This window comes from Magallana gigas, chromosome 6, assembly GCF_963853765.1.
Source record: "Magallana gigas chromosome 6, xbMagGiga1.1, whole genome shotgun sequence".
Classification (NCBI taxonomy): domain Eukaryota; kingdom Metazoa; phylum Mollusca; class Bivalvia; order Ostreida; family Ostreidae; genus Magallana; species Magallana gigas.
Genome location: NC_088858.1, coordinates 16,081,118 through 16,105,469, shown reverse-complemented (window position 1 = coordinate 16,105,469; position 24,352 = coordinate 16,081,118). Strand labels below are relative to the sequence as shown.

At 35.0% G+C, this 24,352-nt stretch overlaps 4 protein-coding genes and 2 long non-coding RNA genes across 12 annotated transcripts in view; 4 read left to right on the top strand and 2 right to left on the bottom strand.

The window, feature by feature from the left end:
* LOC136276615 (plasminogen-like) overlaps positions 1–24,352 on the top strand; it is a 323,562-nt gene that overhangs the window by 183,385 nt on the left and 115,825 nt on the right. The gene's annotated exons all lie outside the window — the stretch shown is intronic.
* The window catches only part of LOC136269712 (serine/threonine-protein phosphatase 6 regulatory ankyrin repeat subunit B-like), a 267,148-nt gene that overhangs the window by 135,070 nt on the left and 107,726 nt on the right, over positions 1–24,352 (bottom strand). The gene's annotated exons all lie outside the window — the stretch shown is intronic.
* Positions 1–24,352, bottom strand: part of LOC105341065 (uncharacterized) — a 109,031-nt gene that overhangs the window by 3,807 nt on the left and 80,872 nt on the right. For all 3 annotated transcript variants that reach the window (XM_034478548.2, XM_066089049.1, XM_066089050.1), the window contains 6 exons: positions 11,304–12,947; positions 10,746–10,814; positions 9,043–9,252; positions 6,785–6,894; positions 5,476–5,647; positions 5,214–5,339 (listed from right to left, as the gene is read on the bottom strand). In XM_034478548.2, the coding sequence (XP_034334439.2) occupies positions 5,214–5,339; positions 5,476–5,647; positions 6,785–6,894; positions 9,043–9,252; positions 10,746–10,814; positions 11,304–12,947 (2,331 nt within the window). The remainder of the gene's footprint in view (positions 1–5,213; positions 5,340–5,475; positions 5,648–6,784; positions 6,895–9,042; positions 9,253–10,745; positions 10,815–11,303; positions 12,948–24,352) is intronic.
* LOC136276617 (uncharacterized) overlaps positions 1–24,352 on the top strand; it is a 47,811-nt gene that overhangs the window by 1,877 nt on the left and 21,582 nt on the right. The gene's annotated exons all lie outside the window — the stretch shown is intronic.
* On the top strand, positions 16,728–22,623 carry LOC136276614 (uncharacterized). 4 transcript variants are annotated; one of them, XM_066089053.1, is made up of 4 exons: positions 16,728–16,789; positions 17,893–17,983; positions 18,607–18,890; positions 21,072–22,623. In XM_066089053.1, the coding sequence occupies exons 3-4, from the start codon at positions 18,608–18,610 to the stop codon at positions 22,073–22,075; spliced, it is 1,287 nt and encodes a 428-aa protein (XP_065945125.1). In that variant the 5' UTR covers positions 16,728–16,789; positions 17,893–17,983; position 18,607; the 3' UTR covers positions 22,076–22,623. The 4 variants fall into 4 exon arrangements, with proteins under 4 accessions (XP_065945125.1, XP_065945124.1, XP_065945123.1 ...); XM_066089052.1 differs by lacking the exon at positions 16,728–16,789 and adding an exon at positions 17,015–17,730; XM_066089051.1 differs by lacking the exon at positions 16,728–16,789 and having other exon boundaries at positions 17,015–17,983.
* Positions 16,788–22,623, top strand: LOC136276616 (uncharacterized). Its single transcript, XR_010715145.1, has 2 exons — positions 16,788–17,019; positions 22,341–22,623. It is a non-coding gene; the product is annotated as an uncharacterized lncRNA (long non-coding RNA).

The window sequence follows — 24,352 nt, the reverse complement described above, 5'->3', positions numbered from 1 at the left end:
AGACTCGGCACTTGGGGATTGAACCCGGGTCGCCTGGACAAAAGTCTACCACTTTAACTTGGATCAATTTTAGAACAAAAATATATATAATTTTATACTACATTCAGTAAAGCGTTTGTATCGTAACGTGGCAAAAAAATATTTAAAAACAAGAAAAGTTGAAAAATAAATGGTTTCTACTTTCTTCCGGTGACGACCAGAAGTGACAGCAGACGTTCGGATGTGCAAAGTGCACTGCAGCTGAAGAATAACAATCATCACTGAAATTTTGAGAAACAGAGACAGAAGCTAGGCTAAGCGAAGTAAGATCACTGAATTCAAAATCCAATAATATTCTCCAAAATTTACTGACATTTTCTGACATATAGCATTGAATCATGATTTTTTTGAAGAATACTGCAGTCTCATAACTGCAGCGGTGTGTGCATACAAATTGAGTAACGCTCGTTAATTTTTTAAGAACACAGATTATGCTTTTATCTTCATAATAATAATGTGTCAGGCTAGGACTATGGAAACTGTTTAAAAGACGTCGGTTTTTTTCTTTCTTTTGTTCAAAAAACTATCAAAAATTTGTGTAGATTTTTTGCAATTCATCATTGAAGAAGGGGCACCAGAAAGTAGTTACAGCACATCATCCTTTTAGCAAGACATTTCTATTGATCAACCAAAGTTTTAGCGTCAATCATAGAATTATAACCAAGATACATAGCTTGGTTTGAGTCATGTTTTTGTTCACATCAGTTAATTACATTCAACTTAAGATTTTTAAATTTCGTATTTCCTATTCAACATAGCTGCATTTAAATATAAACGAACTTAAGCATTACCTAAGCTTAATGTACAAACATACACTAAGCATAGTGCAAAAAGCTCTGTATCTTGCTTATAACTCAAAGCTTGACTCTCAGGTTAGTAAACAGAAATTTGGAAACAATTAAAACAAGAGAAAAATGCACTAAACAAAGAAAAAACTCAATTTATTTTTCATCATATACAGGTGAATCTCGATAACTTGAACTTCAGGGGACCATGATTAAACTTCAAAAGTTCGAGAGATTGAAAGTTTAAAAAAAAACGGAAATTTTTGTTCCATCATTTTGGTTCTAAAATTAAAGTAGCCGGAAATCTATATGTATAACATGGAAGGATAGTCTGACATGATTTCAATCGTATTTTCTGCTACATTAATTATTTATTAAACCAATTTAAACAATACAGAACTTATAGTTGTGTGGTTATTAAATGTATTTTTTCATGTTAAAAAACTTTTAAGCATATTATGTTTTATTATGTTTTCTTAAGTATAAAGTTAGAATATTTTAAATAAAGAGCAGTTTACCGTAACTTTCACAATGTTGAAATTAATAGATCAGTTACAAATAACCTATCTACCCTTTATCGCAAATCTTACACGGGTGTATTCGCTGCGAGTGATAAACTGATGCGTTGAGTGACGACACTATCGGGATTGCGAGTTCCAGTTATATAAACAAGCATTTTCATTGGCCGTTTTAGTACCCGCCCACCCTTACCTGCCGACGTGGTATTTGTGTTGTTTCTGCAATAATTGACTAAGAGTTCTCACAATAATCGCATCTTCTTTTTTTGTGTAAACAATTGTCAAAAACACGCTGTTAAGACAGGTTCAATCCCCAATTCATTTTTAAATATAATACATACTTCATCGAAAAATTCAAATCCTTTTAGCTGTTAAACGCATCAATTTAAGATAAGGCTATATTTATTTTGTTGTAGCTTATTCCAAAGAATTCACATCAATACTGACAATAAATATTACATAGCCTATATTGCATTTTGTTGAACTTTAACTGATTAATATGACACACTTAAAACTGCAAATGTGCATGTGTTTTCAAACATACCAAAACATTGAATTTTACGGCATGTAAACGTGTTCAATTTTGGACTGATCTGTGATCAACGTTATTTTGTAACTCACTTAGTCTGTATAAACATTCATTTTATTATATGTTCTTCGATATTAATCACACAATATTTACTTCTGATGTTGACACTCATGACTGACACGCTAATCGACCTCGGATTGTATAATTCACGTGCAGATCGAGTCGCCATTTTACAGTTTTCAATGAATATAAACAAACCACACTTCTTCATTTTGCGGAGCTGTTGACGATGTTTCAAAGATTTCAATACATATTTATTGTAAATAAAACAGTGAAGACATATGCTGTAAAACGTCTAATGGATTTCACGGCGTGTCAACCCGAATTTTCCCGTGGATCTTCATTTTGCAACAAGTTTTTTATGAGGAAAAACAGTTAAAACTCATGCGATTTTCAATATATACAGTATATGGTACATTATTAACGGTAACGTAAAATTTATTTGTTCACTAAACAGTTTCTGGCGATTTTTTTTTCACAATGAACTGAATGACATTATTCGATAAGCGAAGTACAATCTTATTCTGTGACTGATAATCTATATGTGCCGATCCCTGCTTTTAGGGAACTTTTTCTTTTTCTTTTCATTAATATTTTACACATGTACGTGAACATCTCCTCGTTTGTTATTACATAACTCTGTACGTAAATTTTTAACTTGCTAGTACAACTTTATGATATGTTTTCTCTCCGACATATCTTTCCACGTGTTAGCATCATGTTCTCAACATGCATTTGATAAATGGGCGGGTCTATATAAATGCACCAATCAGAATCTTTATTTCAAATCACAATTGAAATACACACCGATTAGAAAGTGTCATCACTCAACGCAATGCTACATCGGTCGTAGCGAATACTTTCATGTAAGATTTGCGATAAAGGAAGCAAGGGGTAGTATCACGTTTTTTTGGGCGCATGTGTACACAGCAACCACTTCGAGTTATCAAGAGTGAAAAACAATGAAATGTGTATAATGGGTCCTCGGTTTTACTTCGAGTTATCAAGAACTTCAAGAGATCGGAGTTCGAGAGATCAAGAGTAAATTTGCTTAGTTATATAGAGAAAGAAAATTGGGACTGTGAGTTCACTTCGAGAGATCAAGAACTTCAAGAGATCGAAGTTCGAGCCATTGAGTGTCACCTGTATATACTTATATATTTCTAGCAGCGAGAATAATCTCCATTTAGATTGAAATTGCTGAGCATCTTAATCAAATATGTTGCATTCATCAACCATTACGTAGAGATCGTACTGAAATACATGTACCAAGAGAATGAATAGTATTTTATAATATGTTGAACATTAGTGCATCAGATTTTGCGCAGGTACATGTAAACAATCAGCTGTCTGATTTACCGGTCTACATGTAAAAATTTTAATGAGATTGGCAGATTAATAACTGCCATTTTTTTGTTTTACCCCGGCCCGGTTTTGCCTACCCATTTTACCAAGACTCATGGATACCAAACCTGAAGCTATAAACTGTTTGAAACACGCCTTTGCTTTATTATTATTTTCGCTATAACTCAGATTTGAAACAGAATAAGCCCATAATTTTTGCAATTTATATTTTCCTTTCTATAAGGATTATATATGCTAAATTACATTCAATTTGACTCAGTAGTTCTTGAGAAGATTTTTAAAATGCACCCTTTTTCTACAGTTTCGAGGTTTTCTCCGTTTTGAATAAAGATCGGTCTTTTATTTCTACAATTTAAATTTGCCATATCCCATAAAGATGCCTTGTGCCAAATTTGGTTGAAATTGGCCAAGCAGTTTTAGAGAAGAAGTTTCAAATGTAAAGTTTACAGACGGATAAACAGACGGACGACGGACAAAATGTGATCAGTATAGCTTACTTGAGCATTCAGCTCAAGTGAGCTAAAAAATTAAAAAGTTGAAAAATTAATTTTTTTAAAATTAACTTCCAGTGACAACTGGAATTGACAGTAGACGGAAGTCTTGACCGAGGTTTTAACCCACCAGAATTGGGTGAGAGACTCCGGCAAAATGGCCTGAAAATCTAAAATATCCCGCATCCGACCAATCTCCCCCATTGGAGACTAAATTCTCCTACAACCACATTGGTCTTCCCCATACCCCTTTCCCTCCTAACTTCTAAATCTTTACATGCAAATTTCAACAACAACTGAGGTTTTTTTTTTGTGATTTTGGCCTTAAAAAGCTGCTGTGTAGCTTGGATATATCAAAATCCATCAAAGTACTGTCTACCTTTATCATAGTATGTCATGTTTTTATCTAGTTCACTTTTTATGAATACTTCCAGTTTTGTCTAAAATCAGTAGCGTGTTTTGTAGTGCATCCGCCTTAAATTTAAAAAAAAAATGAAAGCTTTAAATGTTCAGATTTTACTCTAAAACACTAAATAAAACAATAAACAGTCAGTGGTGTCACTGAAGAAGCGCACAGGTAAAGTACCCAAGCCACATGCAGTGAGCTGTGATTAAGGTGGAATAACACACCTGGAAAAAGTCAATCAAATTAACATTAAATTATCTAATTATGAAAGTTTTAATCATAAATAAACTGTACATATGTCAAATAAGCAAAAGATTTCAAGTTTGGGGATAAAAAATGAATATCTAAAAAATTCAATAGTAAGTAACAACAAAAGCCCCTTCTAGATTCGAACTCAGAATGTACGGATCACAAGCCTGACACACAAATGCTTTTATAAGGCGAATGAATAATAAGTTTTTAAGCATATGATTACCAATATTGAAGATGAAAGAAGCCACTTCTAGTGATTTCATTAGTTACCAGACATGTCAATATTATCTTGAAGTTTGTGAAGAAAAAGAAGCTATATATGCAATTTTAATGATGACTGAATATTTCTTTTAACTTGGCCATATCAGTAAACTTGACTTGCAGTTTATTGCACTGCATGATTTGTGATAAGCATGTTAACATCATTTAAAGAATATACAATTTCCTACTAGTTCTTATTTATCTCATATGTTAAAGTTGACCATCTTTGCCTATTTTTACTGAACAAAGGAAATTATTGTTAATTTTTAAAGTCTCTACACTCACAGATTTTTTCTCAAAAAAAAATTAGCTTAATCCACTTGATTGAAAATGCATGTAAACCTTTTTATTGCATGCATTGATATAACTCAATTTCAAAAGTCTTTTATACTTTAGTTGATATTGTTAATTACTAATCAGAAACCTTTATTACATGTGTACCGGTACATATAAAATATGTAAGAAAAAGGTCGTGCACAATTCTACTGCTTTTAGAATCCAACTCACCTCTCAAGGTTCCTTCGTTTCCAGTACCAGGTGAATCCTCTATTTCCATTTGGAAGAAGGAGTAAACCGCTTTATCTTCTTCCGAGGACCATACATGTCTGAGACGTTTGACTTTCTTGATTGAACCTTCAATAAGAATAGTTCCTATAGTTTTTAAACAATCTATTTTTCCATCAGAAAATTGTATATTTTCTAAAATGCAATCACAAGATGTTGATTAATTAATAAATAGAGTTTATTTGTGTAGTTTCTCAATACATACCCTTAAGTGCGTTTCTTTCTTCTTTAGTAATTTCTTCACCTTCAAATGTATTTTCATCTTCACTATCTTGAGGTGAAGAACTAGGTTCCAAATATTCGGAACCATTCAGACTTTCTTCATGAAAATCTGAACTATGCTCTTCAAATGTTTTTTTCCTAGGTGGTGCTAAAAACTACACATTAGAATTTAAATTCAATTAATTGAATGTAAGGAAGAACAAATGGAACAATTGCTACATAGTATCACACATTCACTTTGCAGATAAATCTTCTCTAAACTGATTAAAGTATATTTGCATATAACAATTTTCTTTTGCTCTGAGTATTTACAAACAGATACACTATGACTACAGGAAGATCAGCAATAATTACGATTTAATTAAAAATCATTTACTTAACGTCCTGTTATGCTGTAACGTTTCTTCACAATGTTTATTTTACAATGTTCAATTAATTGGATTAAATATCAGTTACCGTAAATAATTACTGCTGTTGCTTACGTTATTACTTTTAAACAAATTTAATATACAATGTACACATCATGCATACTGTGGTTTCATTAATATTTTTCGTGGTTAAAGTGAAAAACACATTTTCAAGGATACGTAAATTCGTGGTTAATGAATCCTATCAATACAAAATGTTAGTAGAAATTTCACTTCAATGAACATTTATTTTCATGGATAAACTTAACAACGAAATCCACGAAAATTGGTATTCAACGTATATTAATGAAACCACAGTATCTAGCTTTTAAAATATTTCGTCTTTTTGGGGATGCGCATAATGCACAGTTACAACAGGATTTTTTTCAGCATGATATAGATCCACACAGGGTATGCTACACATGAGACTTTACGGTAGTCTGAAATCTTTGATTCAAACTGGAATTGTCATGACTTTTTTTTTTCTTTTTAAAAACAGGCTTATTTTCGAGCCATTTTCAGTGCAAGAAAGAGGTAGCTTATTTTCAAAACTGGCATTTTATTAAATCAGTCTTATTTTTAGAGGTTTTAGGGTATATAAGCGAATGTGACCTTGAACTTTCCCCAATGTCCCTAGGTCAAAGACATGACTATTTCTTACAGGTAAGTTTGAACTCTGAAGTAGAAACTGGCAGACATACAGACGGACAGACAGAGGAATACAGGCTGAAGACAAACAGATGGACAGAGACAAGATGATTCCTATATACTCCCCAAAACTTATTTGTGTGTGTGTGTGTGTGTGTGTGGGGGGGGGGGGGGGGGGGGGAAGGGGGTAATTTTTTGTTTTGTCCGTTAAACAGCAAAAAAAGTTCCAACACTCACTTCTTCTGGTATTTCGTCTCTCACTTCTTCTGGTGTTTCAACTCTCATTTCTTCTGGTGTTTCAGTATTTACTCCTTGACCAGAAGCATATTCTGCTTTTCGCTTCAATCCTGCAATACAATGAAAACCATATGTTTTGGGTGTAAGGGTGACCAATACTGATAACCAGTCAGAAAATATATCAATAAAATTATTTTAAAAAAAACTTCATAGGGGCTAAAACCTACATAGAATATTTTAACAAGAATTTCTTTTAAAGGTCAGACTATGGATTGTTCGCATCTCGAAATATATAGTAAATTTCACTTAAAAGCTATCAGTATAAGGCCCCAGTATATTGACTCTTTGTTTTGTGTCCAGGGGCTGGTAGGATTTTGGAAAAATCCAGCAGGATTTGAATTTTCTACTTACAGACATGCAGTTAAATGCTCTAACCCATTGCGCTTCACTGTAAGGTAACATTATTTTGGGGGAAAATATTATATTCATACTTTATTGTTTATTTCAATAGGGAGTACATCACGATATGCAAGGTTACTGTACCACCTTAAGACTGAAATGCATGCTTTACATACCGTAATGTCGCGTGTATAACACACACTTTTTTCAGCCAAAATTTGATCAAAAGTGGGGGGTGTGTGTTATACATAGTACAAAAATTTTACCCCATTTTTTCAAGCCATGATTCTTGATACCACGGGAGTAGTGACTGTCGATATAGCGTGTTATGCAAGCTGTATGAGTGTATACTAAATTTACTGCATCATAAATACATTATTCTTAGGTTTTTTTCCCATGTATTGAAATATTTATCCTCTCTTAACACTATTTCTTGCATCAAACAAGTTTAAATATCGCCAGTGTATTCGCCATTACGTAAGCAGCCACCTGTTGACTCGGCGTGTGATCAATGTTTGTTTGACAATTTCCGGTGTCAGAAGCATGCACCTGTCTCGTGTCGGACTTCACAGGGTGTTTCCAAGTGCATGTAGATAAGCTATTATTCTGATTTTATTAAACTTAATTACTTTGTGTCCAGTTATGCAGTTAAACATTATTGCTTAATATACACTCTGCTAAAATTACATCAATCATTTGTACGACTTGATAATGACGATATAGGACATACATACGTTTCTTCACAATATTTATTTAAACAACAATCAAAAGGTTTTACTATAATTAATCAAATAAATCATTTCTTCTGATGTTGTTTTGGTTTATATCTGCAAACAATATTACTTTTGAGCACTAAGCTCAGTTGCCGTTCTTTTCTATGTATGATGATCTTCAACTTCTCCGATGTTGTATAAGAAACTCTTTACGAAGTGTCAAATGATATTTGATACTGCCCATGTAAATCATGCCGTCCTTTTTAAGTAAAATTGTAAGAACTTTGACTCTAATATCGCTTGGGCCATGTTCCGATCATGAAATTACAGTAATTAATCTTGGGTTATAAAATTATCATTAAACATCGATAGTTATTTGGGAAAAAAGCAGGCGTCAATTTTCATCCTTTGTGCTATCTTCCGATCACAAAATTAAAGAAATTGCGTATGGATTATAAAAACCATCATGAAACATTGATAGTTTGGGGGGGAATGGCGGCCGTTGATTTTCCCTATTTTAAACATATCGCGGTAAATATGAATTTTCCTTTATATACCATTTCCTGAAACGATGTTTTAGTGATAGAACGAGGTAAGATCAATTATTTACACTGTCATTCACGTTATCAAGGCCATCAAAACTCCAAGCGTATATCCCATACAATCACGCGAGAACTGTCATGGCTGCTGAAAAAGACGACTGGTAATCATGCTTATGTGTTTTATCTGGTTTTGTCTAAAGGAAGTCAAATATAAAATCGAAATTGTTAGACCGAAGTCAGTCACATTAAAAAATTAATTTTGCACCATTACAGAGATCCTGTGGAATTGTAGCCCTCTCCAGTAAACATCAAATATAAAAAATTGGAGAGGGCTACATTATTGCAGCTATGCGATACTCGGACTACTTTAAGCAATTGCTTTTGATCAAAAGCAAGCAACCTGGACCAAAAACAGTAGAAATCCCATTCATAATGCACCATCAGAAAAAAAATCATCAATATGTAACACTAAATTGTATAACTTAAATGCTATGGTTGTATAACAATGTAAAAAATAGAGCAATTCTTCGTTTAAATATTGAAACTTCTTCATTACTTTAATAACATTTTTTTTTCAGTTTGAAGATATATCATAATGACATACCTTCTAGCATTTTCAAAGTATTTTTGACTGCAAGCCAAGCACTTGAAGTAAAGTACTGCTTTGCCTTTTTTTGGAGATTTTTGTCAAGAAGTAGTGCCTTCTTTGATGTCAATTTTTTTACATCAACCGTGACTTCCTTTTCTTCTACTTTCTTGCTAAGATCAAGTAACTGAAAAGTTGAAACTTCCTCTGCCATCAGACCAAGAAATTCTGCAAAAAATAAAAAATGAGGCCCAGGGGCCACATCACTTACCTGAGCGACAATAGTCTTAATTAATCAAATCAACATTACGGTATCAAAATTAAAATATCTTGACATTTAAGTACAGTACAACTTGCTCAATTTTTTTAAAAAAAATCTACTGATTTTTATCCACATATTTTTACGTTTAATTCCAAGCCCCTTTTGTTGTTTAAGTATTTGTAATAAGATTTTTCTCTATTATTACATCCCCCCTTTGTTGCCCCACTTTTCTCTAGGAAATGATTTGATAAAACTATAATCTGCACAACCTGTGCTTTGACTGCTTTTTTGACTGAATACTTTTCAAGAAGATTTTTAAAGATTTTTTACTATATCGTCCTATGTAAAAATTTGACCCCCCCCCCCCCCCCCCCCCAAGGTGGCCCAATCATATCCTGGAGATCATGATTTGAACAAATTTGAATCTACAGTATCTTAGGATGCTTCCTCACAAGTTTTTCTGACCAAATATTGAAGAAGATTTTTAAAGATTTTCCCTATACATTCACATTTAACCTACCCCTGGGACCATGCTTAAACAAACTAAAATCAGCACTATCTGAAGATGCTTCAACTCAAATTTGAGCTTTTCTGGCAAAATAGTTTTTAGGCAGAAGATAAGAAGTAGCGATTATTGCTATATATTTCTATGTAAAACTTGAAAACCCTATGGTTGCCCAACCCTACCCCGGGGACCATGATTTGAATGAACTTGAATCTACACTACCTGAGGATGCCTCCACACACATTTAAGTTTTTCTGGCCTAATAGTTTATAAGAAGATTTTTAAAGATTTTATATTCCCATGTAAAATATATCCCCCCCCATTGTTGTCCCACCCTACCCCCGGGGACAATGATTTAAACAAATTTGAACTTTCATTAACTGAGGATGCTTTCATTCAATACAGTTTTCTGGATTATAGTTTTTCAGAAGATTTTTTAAAAATACCAAAAAAAATTAATAATTCTAAATGATCTCCCCTTTAAAAAGGGTGTGGCCCTTCATCTGAACAAAGGTGAATCCCCTTCACCCAGTGATGCTTTGTGCCAAGTTTGGTTTAAATCGTCCAAGTGGTTCTGGAGAAGAAGATTAAAATGAGAAAAGTTTAAAACAACGACAATACCAACAACAATGACAGACAATTGACAAATTTTTATCAGAAAAGCTCACTTTAGCATTAAGCTCTGGTGAGCTAAAAAAAAAAATACCCCCCCCCCCCCAAAAAAAAGAACATTTAAATTGTATTTGACGATGCACTTGGTTGTTCAAAAGATTACTTTAATATATTTTGGGCAGCTAATTTTTTTTTATATTTTACACACAAAATAACTGAAAAGATTTTTTTAAAAATATTCACAAAAAAGCAGATCATTTCTCACAAAATTCTGTGTTAAAGAATAGTTTTTGTTTCATTGTTCCTAATTTTGTTTTAAAAAAAGAACAAAACTCAGCAAACCTTCTATTGCATCAATTTCTTCATCATTGACACCAGAGTCAATATCTCTATTTGGCAAATCAGCTTCATCTTAAAACAAAATTGAAATGGCAAATAATTTTGGGCAAACATGCTTTTACATTAAAAATCTTTCCTGCAAGAAACAGTTACTGTAAACCAACTTTAATTCACGTGAAAGAAAGTTTCAGAACTGCGAGAGCCTCGCCGTTGCAAATGCTTCTCGCTGCTAACAGTACTTGTGGTATGGTTTTAATAACAACCCGGGTCTGGATATATTTTGGTTGCAAAAATTAGTCACATACCAATTTATCTCCAGTACGTCACGAAATAAAGTAATCGCTAATAAAATTTGGTTTACAATAGCTAGTGTATTGCCCCTGCAAATTTGGCTACATTAAAATTTAGTGTGTTTAGTACTTCAAGTACATGTTCTGCAACTGTTGCAAAAAATCATTTTTTTTTTTTACCTTGAACTTGCTTTTTTAATGTAGAGGAAACTTGTGTACATCACACCGATAATCTAAATAAATACCTTTAGAGAATGAATAAATCAATTACCTTCATTCATGGCATCCATTTGACCAAGAACTCTTCCAACATGTGTAATTTCTCTCACTGCAGGGGGGCATTGATAGATATTTTCATTAATTGTCTCAGAATGTCCCATGTGCTTATAAAATAAGTCACGGTCACGTGCTGCAACATCCAAAAGAGCATATTCTGTAGCAACATAATGCCTCATACTGGTAGCATTCATTCTTTTTTCCAGTCCTGCTTCCTGGCACATTCTATTTACACAATCCCAGCCAACTACATGGCCCATGGAATTTTTAGTATTTGGAAAAACAAAATTGTTGTTAGGGTTAATTCCTACTGCTCTCCTAACTTCAACATCAACTAAAACATTCAGTGCTTTTAAGCAGTCGGTTGGGATTATGACTGGGACAAGTTTTGCAATTTTGGAAGCATGGAGATAAGCTATTTTAGTATCACATAATAATTTTTTTTCAATGTCATCCTTAACAAAATCTATCCTGCTCTTATCTACCCATTTGTCACTTAAGGCATCTTCTAATTCAGAAATAACCATCCTACTTGGTTCTCCCCCTCTTCTTGCATTGAATAGAGTTAGTCTTGATACAAGAGCATCTCTTAACTGACAGAAGTCTGCATTTTCTAGCAAGCAATACCCATCTCCTGTCTGATCCTGGATAGTTTTCTTTGTGTGGTCTCGAAGTTTCACAATGTCAGATTTACTGGGAAGCTTGACGGGTGCCCTTAGTTCGGTAAGTCTTTTGGTAATTATAGATTCTTCTGCATTCTTGAAGAAGGATGACCATGATTTGCTGAGGACTACCATATAGTTTCCAAGATCAGCTGCTTTTTGATTTTCCTTTCTTTTCAGGTAGTATACATGCATAGCATCACACACATCTTTCACCAGGTACTTCAATGTTAGCTTTAGACCATTCTTAATTTTGTTGCTTTCTTTGTCTCTTGTCATGTTTCCAATAGCTTGCTTCAATTCCTCATAGTAATCTATATTAAACATCTCACTGCAACTTTCTACAACTTTCTGTTTTCTATCTGCCATAACACTTTTAAATTCTAAAAACAAATGAGCCAATCGTCTCAGCTTTGAATTTAATGACAGCCTTTTTTCAAACTTTTTACAGCTTCCCTGCATGTTTTCATAAAGAAAGTAACCGTAGTGTTTGATCCAATTATCATTTCGTATCAAATCTCCATAGTCAGAATCCCTGAAACTTTCCAAAACCTCTTCCTTAAAATCTGTGGTGAACTCCGAATCATCCACTAAGCTTCTTGTAGACAATGATACAGGTGTATTGGTAGATCCTTCAGCTCCAAGACATTTCCTTATATGTTTATAAATCTGTGATGTACTGAAAAACCCTTTGCATGTTGAACAAACCTTCAAACTCTTCTTTCCTTGGTTTCTTTCTCGGATAAGGTTGGTCATGTCCACATCACGAGACTTAAGCAACTGGTTGTTTGCCATAAAAATGCCCTCTTTTTTCATTGTGTCAAAGGCTCTGTCCCTGAGATCTTTGGGAAGCGTTAGGGCATGCTTCACTTTTTCTTCTGTTTTGTGTTTTGACTTGATATGTTCTGTTAGTCTGCCTTTCACTTGACCACAAAATGGACATGGTCTTTTTGGTCTTGATTTCCCTTTGTTTTTCTCTAAAATAGATGGTCAAACTTAGTTATCAATACAGCTAAATAAGCAAGGGAATTATAATTGATAAAACAAGAGGCCCATGGGCCACATCGCTCACCTGAGCAAAAATGTGCATGATAAAATCAGCTTCATGGAGTCATAATAAAAATATCTGGACAATGTGGTATAATACATGTACATGTAGATCCTGTATAAAAAAAAATCTGTTTCCCCCTGGATTTTCTTATGTTGATAATCAAGTTCCTTTTCTAACTGGATTATTTTATAGTCACATATCACATTCAGCATTGCAACAGGTTATAAACCTACATCAAACTCTGAACCCCTTGTGAGGCAGAAAAATCATCATGGGGCCAAAGTTCAACCAATCTTAGACAAGTGAAAAGCTGTGAATGTGACAGCAGACCAGGTTTTCTTTCAGTAAACTGTAACCATAATCCATGTCAACCCTGAATTGATAAACACTACCTACTGTATCCAGTGAAAGGGAGAACCCTATATGCAATATTTTGTCAAAAAATGAATAACCTCAAAAGCTGGTATTTTTTTCATAAAATATCAGAAATCAAAATCCTTGCAATATGCACACCTCTGATATATGTACAATTGATCTACAAACGACTTCCTATCTTGAAAACTGTAAGAGGAGTTACCCATACAATGAGGGTACCCTTAATTTTGGCAGCCGCCATTAACACACCCACCATTTTTACCATTTTAATATCCGGATTTCTCCGTCGGAAAACCCAGTTAAAAATCAGTGATGTGTAAAAATGCTTGCATTTAAGTAAAAGCATATAATAACAATTCATCTTTTGTGAATAATAAAAATGTCTTCCTTTGTACAACTGGATTCCAAATGTGGCCCCACCTTACTCCTTAAGAATTTTATTTGAACAAATTTCTATCTACACTATCTGAAGTTGCTTTCACTAAAGTTACAGCTTTTCTAGACAAATGTTTTTTAGAAAAAGATTCAAAAATATTTTTATATACCGGTATATTCCTATGTAAAAATTTGTCCCCCTCCCCTTGTGACCCCATCCTACCCCCGGGAATCATGATTCAAATAAACTTGAATTTTCACTACCTGAGAATGCTTCCACACAAATTTCAGCTTTCCTGGCCAAATGGGTTTTAAGAAGGAAGATTTTTAAAGATATACTCTATATATTCCTATGTAAAAATGTGTCCCCCCCCATTGTGGCCCCACCCTACCACAGGGGGTCATGATCTTCACCACTTTGAATCTACACTACCTAAGGATGCTTCCAAATAAGTTTCAACTTTCATGACCAAATGGTTCTTGAAGGGAAGATTTTTAAAGATTTACTGTATATACTCCTATGTAAAAAAAGTTGACCTCCCTCTGTGGCCCTACTATTTCATTTAGGATCATGATTTTCACAACTTTGATTCTACACTACCTGAGAATGCTTCCATATAAGTTTCAGCTTATCTGGCCTAACGGTTTCTAAGAAGAAGATTTTTTAAGATTTACTCTATATACAGCTTACTCCACTTATATTGAAATCGCTTATTTTGAAATTCCGCTTATTATGAAATAGAAATAAATCCCCTGTTTTTGCCTCTCATTTTCTTTGCATTGATTTAACGGATATAATGAAATCGGCTTTTTTGAAATATCGCTTATATTGAAGCCACTGATCGGTCCCCAAAGGTGATAATTAGTTGTTTTTATAACGGTAATATATATTGAAGTACTCCCTGGCGGCTGTCGTTACAGTTGGTGACAGTAATTATAAAAGACTGACCGGTTGATATACAAAGGTGTGAATTGATAGGTTCTCATCATGTGTGTTTTTATACTTCTTTTAAATAGTAAAATTTATTCACTGTTGATTTGTTTGTTCTTACGTATACAGATGTATTGACGTAATATGGAAACCCCACAGGAAAAAAAACTGATCTTCGGGCACAAAATACGAACTAGTTATGGCTATGGATAAAAGGACAAAGCCTAAATTGGAAATAGCTTAGAATTTTGATATTATCGCGTACACTTACGATGATATACAAGCAGCGTTCAGCAGTATTTGAAGCGTTTGAGACTGGTGATTTTTCTCTTGAACGTAAAAGAATGCGATCGGAGGTTATGATGAGGTTTAAGAAAGTAACAAAATGAAACTTACAAAACTTACGGATATAATTTTAATCAAACTTTCAAGGACTAATATTCCATGTAATCTGTTCACTGTAATAAATAAATGATAACCAAATAATTTGTTCAGGTTTGGTTTTCTATGCTTACATCGGGACTGAACTTTTAAAAATGGCGGCTTCACGTCAGTCAATTTCGCTTATATTGAAATACGGATGTATTGAAATAATTTGCAAGGTCCCCTGAATTTCAATTTATCCGGAGTAGGCTGTATTCCTATGTAAAAAGTTGATCACCCTCCCCTCCCCCCCCCCCCCCCCCCCCATTGTGGACCCACCCTACCCATGGGGGTCATGATTTTCACAACTTGGCATCTACATCCTCTGAAGATGCTTCCACGTAAGTTTCAGCTTTCCTGGCCAAATGGTTTTGGAGAAGAAGATCTTTAAAGATTTACTCTATATATTCTTAATATGTAAAAAATTCAACCCTCTATTGTGCCCCGGGGGTCATGATTTTTACCACTTTGAATCTACACTACCTTAGGATGCTTCCACATAAGTTTCAGCTTTCCTGGCCAAATAGTTCTTGAGCGGAAGATTTTTTAAAGATTTACTGTATATACTCCTATGTAAACATTCGAACCACCTTTGAGGCCCCACCTTACCCCCATGGGTCATGATTTTCACATCTTTAAATCTACACAATCTAAGGACTGGCCAACACAATTTTCAGCTTTTTTTGGTCTTATGTTTCTTGTGAAGAAGTGTTTTTGAAAATTTCTTGAAAATTTTCAATAATTCCTAATTACAGACCCTGAAACTTGCTACTACACCGCTAAAACGAACCGTACCGTTCCATGCAAGAAACGAACCGTACCGTTCACAAAACGAAACGTACCGTTCACAAAGCGAATCGTACCGTTCACAAAACGAAACCTACCGTTCACAAAGCGAACCGTACTGTTCACAAAACAAACTGTTCCGTTCACAAAGCGAACTGTACTGTTCACAAAACGAACCGCTCCGTGCAAAAAGCGTGCAAGATAATTTATGCAAGACCAGCCTCCAGACGGACAAAAAAGCATACCGTACCGTGCAATAAGCGTGCAACTTCCATATACGGCTTATTGACCTAATGTCTTGCAATGAAAACGGACGGAGATTATCGCTGACCAGATAAGTTGAATATTTTGCTAGATTTTTTAGACAGGATAAGATAACACATGCTAAGACTTATGTCATTCTTATTAAAACAGTTTAAAAAATATTTCCTTTCTTAGACCGTAATCATTTCTTTGGTTTTCGACAAAACTTGCATGGCCGATTTCTTAGACACTGTAGACTATTGATGTTCACACAATTTGTGGTAATACTATCTTGATTGTTTTTATGAAATGTTTGAAACATTGGGTACATACTTGACTTTACTGCTTTACTGCTTTATGTGATTCTCAGGAGAGAGAGAGAAAGAGAGAGAGAAAGAGAGAGAGAAAGAGAGAGATAGCGATCGTTACCTGAGGCGTTAAAAAAATAGCATATGTTTAGAAATAACATGTTTATGTCAATAAAACATTTATGGATACTGTCCCTGTTTTGATGTTCATATCTGGCGCCATATCTAAAGATAGCCTGTCTGTTTATGTTAGATGCGCATGCGCTATATCTTAGCGTCACTCGCCATTTTGTTTTGATTTACTGAAGAAGCATTTGGAAAAATTAAGTAAGTTTTGCGGTGTTTTATTCATATAAAACACGTAGAAACCACAAGGATAACCTTATTTTGTTTCGGAGTGACTGTATTCGTGAACGTGTACATTTACTGGTATATGCATTTTGACAAATGTGATATTTCATTTCGGCCAGTGAATACGTTGGTCAGTAGACTAGTCATGGACGAGTCCGAGGCAGTTCATTTCCGAAGATGTGTATAAACAGTCAGTCATTATGGCCGTCAGTGAAACGTATTTGTATATTTGATAAGATTTTATGGACTTAAATACACTGATTGTTTAACATTTGTAATAGTAGTGCAGTGCTTGTTTACATTTAACGGGTCACGTGACCAAAGCAATGACAACATTATTTATAGGAAGTTCGCACGTGAAAAGGTTTTCGTCGTATTTAGGAAATAGAGGGACTTCAGCGGAGCTGTTTAATATAGACGGACTTCCCCCTGTTCGATTTTTTGGGCTCAGTGGTGGAACTGTAACAAATCCTCGACATTTAGAGTCATTCTTGGCAGCGGTCCAGCATCACCGACCGAAATTTCTCGTAGTGCACTTAGGTGGCAATGATCTTGACAGCGACGAAGACAATACACAATTAGTTGTTTTAAAACTTATCGCATTTCTTCAAACTGTTAAAGTACGTTTTACCATACACAAGGTGACCGTTGTGAAACTTTTACCAAGAGAGCAGACAAGACATGTTGATCCAGTTTTTTATAATCAGCGTGTCATAGCCGCGAATACCTTTCTGAAAGATCAGTGTGCATTGACGGGTTTAGTGTATTGGAGAATGCGCGGCTTCACAAACAGTGGAACAAACATTTTCGCTGATGGTGTTCACCTCAATTCTGTTGGAATGAACAAATATTTCCGACAACTGAGAGGAATTTTGCTTTCACACACCTTTTGATTGTTTATATAGCCATGATGTCAGGTGCTTCTGGCTATAATTGAATTATTAAATGATTATTATTTACTTAATAATTGGTAGATATTGTTTAACTTTTGTCCCAACAATATTGCTTGTATTTATCTTTCGTATATGTATGATTATATTTTTATTTATGTACTAACCAGGTTTTTCTCTATTTTATAGCTTTGCTGTGATCCTTTTGTATTAACGTTTGTTCCGACATTGAAAGGTTGACAGGTCAACAAGGTATCGGAAGTTTTGACAAGTCAACAAGGTATCATAATCATTCTGTATACATGTACTAAAATTTTATATTGAACAGAGATGTGCTTATACCTCATAGATATCATTGCACTGGCATTGATTTGTGGTATATGGTACTGTAAAACTATTGGCTCCATATTTGGACATTACGTACAGTAATCGCACTGGCGGTATCTGTATTAAGTCATTATTTTTAGTTACAGTCCTGTATACCTCTGGGTATATTTGGACCTGAGCTTCCACTTCAATGTAATGCTTAAACAGTTAACTTTCAATATCATTTGCACTGGCAATGAGTTAGTTAAAAATAGCACTGGCTATTTATTTAGAATTCATTTCACTACTGCAATGTGATGCTTGAATCTTGGTTCTGACCTTGATTTGTTTTCATAGCACTGGCTACAAAAATTTACAATTGCTCTGGCTTTAGGTAATAATAGCTCTGGCTGCTTCTATCACAACCTCTGATTTTAATAGGATTATCTGTGATAAATATAAATATGGATCGTACCTTGAACAACACCCCAAAATAAAAATATTGCACGTTCGTTGTAATATGTGTTGTTTATGCTACAAGGCTTTACTAGTTTGTAAAATGTGTACTGGATTTATAAATTTGCATTAATGTTTTAGAATGGCATCGAGATCCAAGAGGAAGAGAACATCCACCCCAGCCTCCTCTCCAGCTCCAGTAACAACTACGGACCCTCCAACCCCTGACATCAACCATTTAGTCGAAGCCTGCATGACTGCTCTTCTACCGAAAATTAAGGACACAATTACTTCTGTAATACATAATGCGCAGACCTCCACAACACCCCCTGAGCAAACTGTTAACAGTCCTTCGCAGCCATCTGCTAGCAGTCCTTCGCAGCCATCTGCTCTCTCGATCATAACATCAGATTATCCTGCATCAGGTACGTGTACCATACCTGGCATTGCAAAGCCTGTCGGGTTGGGAGTTGAGCCAAAAATTAAATCCAAAATTCTGGCTAATGAATATGTGAAATTCTCATCCCTTCTCCCTAAATCTCAGGAACTTGACGAAAAATTTCATACCGTGGAGAAAGATGGTCAACTGGTTTTTGTGAAAAATAATGAAGGCCCCAAGATCAAATCTATCCACAAATGGATGGAGGCCTTCCACGTCTTTGTATCTATTTATTGCTCTATCCACCCTTCAGAAGTCGCGGACCTCATGACTTATGCCCAAATTGTCCAGGGTATAGCTAAATCTTGTGGCGATGATGCTGCCATTGATTATGACCAAAAGTTCCGACAATGGCGTGAAACATCCCCAACTTCCTGTCCCTGGAATCAAAAAAATACTGAGCTCTTCCAGGATGCTATGGTGTCAGGATTAGAGTATAAGTTAAAACCAAAGAAACAGCCCTTTCGTCTCACTTCACAGAAACAAAAGTACTGTTTCACCTTCAACAACAAGGGATCCTGCGCAAGAGGTAACACCTGCTCATACCTGCATGTCTGCCAATATTGCGCAGGTAAACACTCTAGACTCACTTGCTCCAAACCAAAACCAGGACAGGACCACAGACCAAAAATTCCCGACAACACAAGAAGAAATCAACCTGCTAAATCAGACTAAAACCATCCATACTCCAGTCATTCTTAACACTTATGCGAAATATCTTCAAGGTTACAATTCAACACTTTACCATTTCCTAATCCAAGGATTTCAAGTGGGTTTTAGAATCCCCTTTCAAGGTGATCGGCAGTTTCGTCTATCTAGAAATCTTCCTTCCCTCCTTGGCAAGGAAGACATTCTTCAACAAAAAATTGAGCAAGAAATAAAAGCAGGTCGGGTTGCTGGCCCCTATGATGATCCCCCTTTCAAAAACTTACAGGTATCACCTCTAGGACTAGTACCTAAAAAACAACCTAATGAATTTCGTCTCATCCACCATTTGTCTTATCCACAAGGATCTTCAATCAATGATAAAATTCCACATGATTTTTGCACTGTCAAATACCAGTCAATCCAGGATGCAATCATAGCCCTTAAAGAAATAGGAGTTGGTGCCCTTATTGCAAAAACTGACTTGGAAAATGCATACAAGCAAATTCCTATCCATAGTGATGATTTTGAGCTGCTGGGCTTTCGTGTCAATGAAAAGTTTTACTTTGACAAAACTTTACCATTCGGTTTGAGTTATGCATGTAACCTCTTTGAAAAATTTAGTTCTTCCCTTCACTGGATTCTCCAAAACAAGTTTTCTGTCAAACATTGTGTACATATTCTTGATGATTTTCTTTTTCTTGGGAAGCCAGGAACCAATGAATGTCACGATGCATTAGCATCATTCCATGTTCTAGCTCAAGATATCAATCTCCCTATCAAGTCTGAAAAAACTGTGTTACCTACTACTACCTTAACATTCATGGGATTGGAAATTGACTCATTGAACTTTGAAATACGTCTTCCCGAAGACAAATTAATCAAGTTGAGACAAACAATTAGCGCATTTAAGGGTAAACGGACAGCCACACTTCGTGAATTGCAATCGCTCATTGGATTGTTAAATTTCGCTTGTGCCGTTGTTCCCCCAGGCAGAACTTTCCTAAGAAGAATCATTGACCTTACCAGAGGCATCCAAAAACCTCATCATCACCGCAACCTTGATAAGGATGCTCGTGCTGATCTGGCCGCCTGGTCCCTTTTTATAGAACATTTTAATGGCAAAGCCTTTTTCCCATCTGGACTGTCATTCACTTCAAAAACCCTACACTTATTCACCGATGCTAGTAATGTAGGTTTTGGTTGTGTGTTCGGTACTAAGTGGTTCTTTGGCTCTTTTGACACCAGTTGGCTGGAATACCACATCTCTGTGCGTGAATTTTTTCCAATTATTCTAGCTGTAGAAATTTGGGGTTCATTACTGACAAATACATCTATTGTGCTCCATTCAGATAATATAGCAGTGGTGTATGTGATTAATAAACTAACTTCTAAAGACTCAAACCTAATGAAACTTATGAGACGCCTCATGGTTACATCTCTTAAGTACAATATAAGTTTTCATGCTGAACATATTCCAGGACTACTTAACAATGCCGCTGACCTTTTGTCTCGCTTACAGGTCCAGCAATTCAAAGTCCAGTTCCCAGGCATGGACAAAGACTGCACCAAAATTCCACCAGCATCTCTTCATCTCTAACCAAAACTGCGGACTTCCTGATCAGCAATTCTCTGTCAGAAGATTCTTTGTATTCTTACAAACATATCTTTTCAAGATATAAAGACTTTGTGAAACAGTATGTTCATCCTCTACACAGTCCACTTCCACCATCGTTAAACCATATGGTCTTATACATAGCTTATTGCTATACCCAAGGACTAGCTGCCAGTACCACCAGAACTCATATTTCGGCATTAAGCTTCACCTTCCAATTAGGGGGATTCGAAGATATAACTCAGCATTTCCTAATAAAGAAGCAACTCCAAGGATTCACCAAGCTTAATCCATCATCAGATTCTAGACTACCAATAACTCCATCTATTTTGACCAAGTTAATCACCGTATTGCCTCATATTTCAAACTCAGCATTCATTACATCAATGCTGCGGGCAATGTTTTTATTAGCATTCTATGCTTTCCTTCGAGTTGGAGAGATGACTAATACTGGCAGCATGAAACAACATTTCATCCTTGTCAAACACTTAAAAATCGCATCGGAAGACAAGCAAGATGAAAACCTTCAATTAACAATTCCTCATAGTAAACACTCCCATAAATCTGTTACCTTACAAATACCAAAGAATCAAAATCTACGGCTTTGCCCTTATGTAGCGTGCAAAGAATTTTTATCTCTGCGATATCACAAGTCGCCTGAAGAACCCTTATTCTCCTTTATGGACGGAGCACCAGTGCCAAGGAAATTTTTCACGGAACATCTTCAAAGGGCGATATCTGCTTGCGGACTCCCAATGCAGCGTTATCAAGCACACAGCTTTCGCATCGGGGCTGCAACTTCCGCAGCGGAATCTGGTGCCTCAGACATTCAGATCCAAAGTATGGGCCGTTGGAAGTCAGCAGCTTTCAAGAAATACATACGCATCCCAATTCTCAATCTTCAGTTGTAATGTGCCCTAAATATACCGCCCTACAATTTTATTAGAGCTGTAGAGTCAGGAGCTCTCAGTTACTTCCGTCCTGCCTTTATGGATCATAAAGTCAGGAGCTTTTGATCCTAAATTTCGTATAATACATGTATTTTGTTGTGTAATGACCAATAGACTCAGGAACTCTTTATCATTATTTGTATAACATTTATTGGTTTTCTGTTTTTAACACGTTTCATTTTATTTTCTTGTTTCTATTGAATCCTTCAGGTTGATGATGGGGCAGATCAAAAACAGTAAACTGTTTATGATCGTTGGCAAATGTGCCCCATCTTTTTACACAATTTTGTGTTACTTATATATACCTTGATATTGTATGTAATTTGCTAGTCAAAAAAGTTGTATATAATTGTTCTTTTTACGTAACACAGGATCTCTGATTTTTGCATAATTGTTTATAAATTGTGCCATGACTTAATTTGTTTATTTTGCAGTAGTTATTCTATGCATTTGGATTGTTTTATATTTGTCATTTATTTATATGAATAAATGACCTCTTCTATTCCTCAGATTGGTGTTACGTTGCTTATTAAGGAGGTGTATCTATCAGGTATCCATAAAACATGTTTATGTCAATAAAACATTTATGGATACTGTCCCTGTTTTGATGTTCATATCTGGCGCCATATCTAAAGATAGCCTGTCTGTTTATGTTAGATGCGCATGCGCTATATCTTAGCGTCACTCGCCATTTTGTTTTGATTTACTGAAGAAGCATTTGGAAAAATTAAGTAACCACCACCCACCCCACCTCCTTTATTGCTCTTTTTATTACACCATTACTATCCTTTGCTGTATAAAACGTATCAAATTTGCTCACTTTTTGTTAACGAATGTGTGCTTTCTATTATATTTTGTAGTTTTCTATATGTTTTGATATTTTTTGGGGCAAATGTGCCCCATCTTTTTCCACAATTTTGTGTTGTATAGGCAAATGTGCCCCATCTTTTTACACAATTTTGTGTTACTTATATATACCTTGATATTGTATGTAATTTGCTAGTCAAAAAAGTTGTATATAATTGTTCTTTTTACGTAACACAGGATCTCTGATTTTTGCATAATTGTTTATAAATTGTGCCATGACTTAATTTGTTTATTTTGCAGTAGTTATTCTATGCATTTGGATTGTTTTATATTTGTCATTTATTTATATGAATAAATGACCTCTTCTATTCCTCAGATTGGTGTTACGTTGCTTATTAAGGAGGTGTATCTATCAGGTATCCATAAAAATACATTATGGTTAAACAAGGGTTGAAATATATATATATATAGATATATATAACTTTATTATACTTTCATGTTAAATACTGAAATCTGATTGATTTAGACCCAGTTGATAATCCGTTCTATTACCCTCAGCGTTAGCAACACACTTGGCAAAGGGTAACATTACAAATTGTTACATGCGCCTAAATGATGCACGTACGGTTCGCAGTAGAATTCAAATCATTCCTATAGAAAAGCAGTTAAGTTTTCTTTAAATTGACATTCAGTATAATAAAATAAATAGTGCCTGTTTGGGAGGATAACAGTTGAAATTGACACCCCTCGAAAACCATTCTCAACCTCGGGGTGGCAATTTCAACTGTTACCCTCCCAAACAGGCACTATTTATATAATTATATCCTTTTCAAATTAAAAAAAAATAAGAATGATGTTGTAACTGACAATCCGATTAAAATGTCGGGAGCTTGCCTTAATGTCTTATTTACTGTAATCGGAAAAACCCTTTTGATAGAACACCTTTTGATTTGTTAATTAATTTACAGTTAAACTTTAAACCAATTGAAAATGAGAAAAGAAAACATTTTAGATCATGTTTTTAAATATAATGGGTGTGTTGTAGTTTAATGACAACCACATAATACCGGTGACTCGAGTGATTTGTACTTCGGCCATTTATGTAGCAATAAATAAACAAAAAAATCACTCATGACATATGATAAATTATAAATCAATACATGTACAAAATCATAGTAAATTAAATGCAAGCATTGAACGAAAAAAAGTATACGCATTCCATAAAATAACTTTCAACTTTGTTTTCCACTTAGCTGGTAATGGCGTCGTGATTTCACATGAACAAAAATCACTCGTGCGATACAGATGTGCAGAAGCTGATCAGAAACACAGCAGTGTCTTTCATCTTTGGTTCTATACATAACAATTGTTATTGTCTGAAACCTATAGCTCAAACTCAGCATTCAAGCCTGTCAGGTGCATCAGTATCAT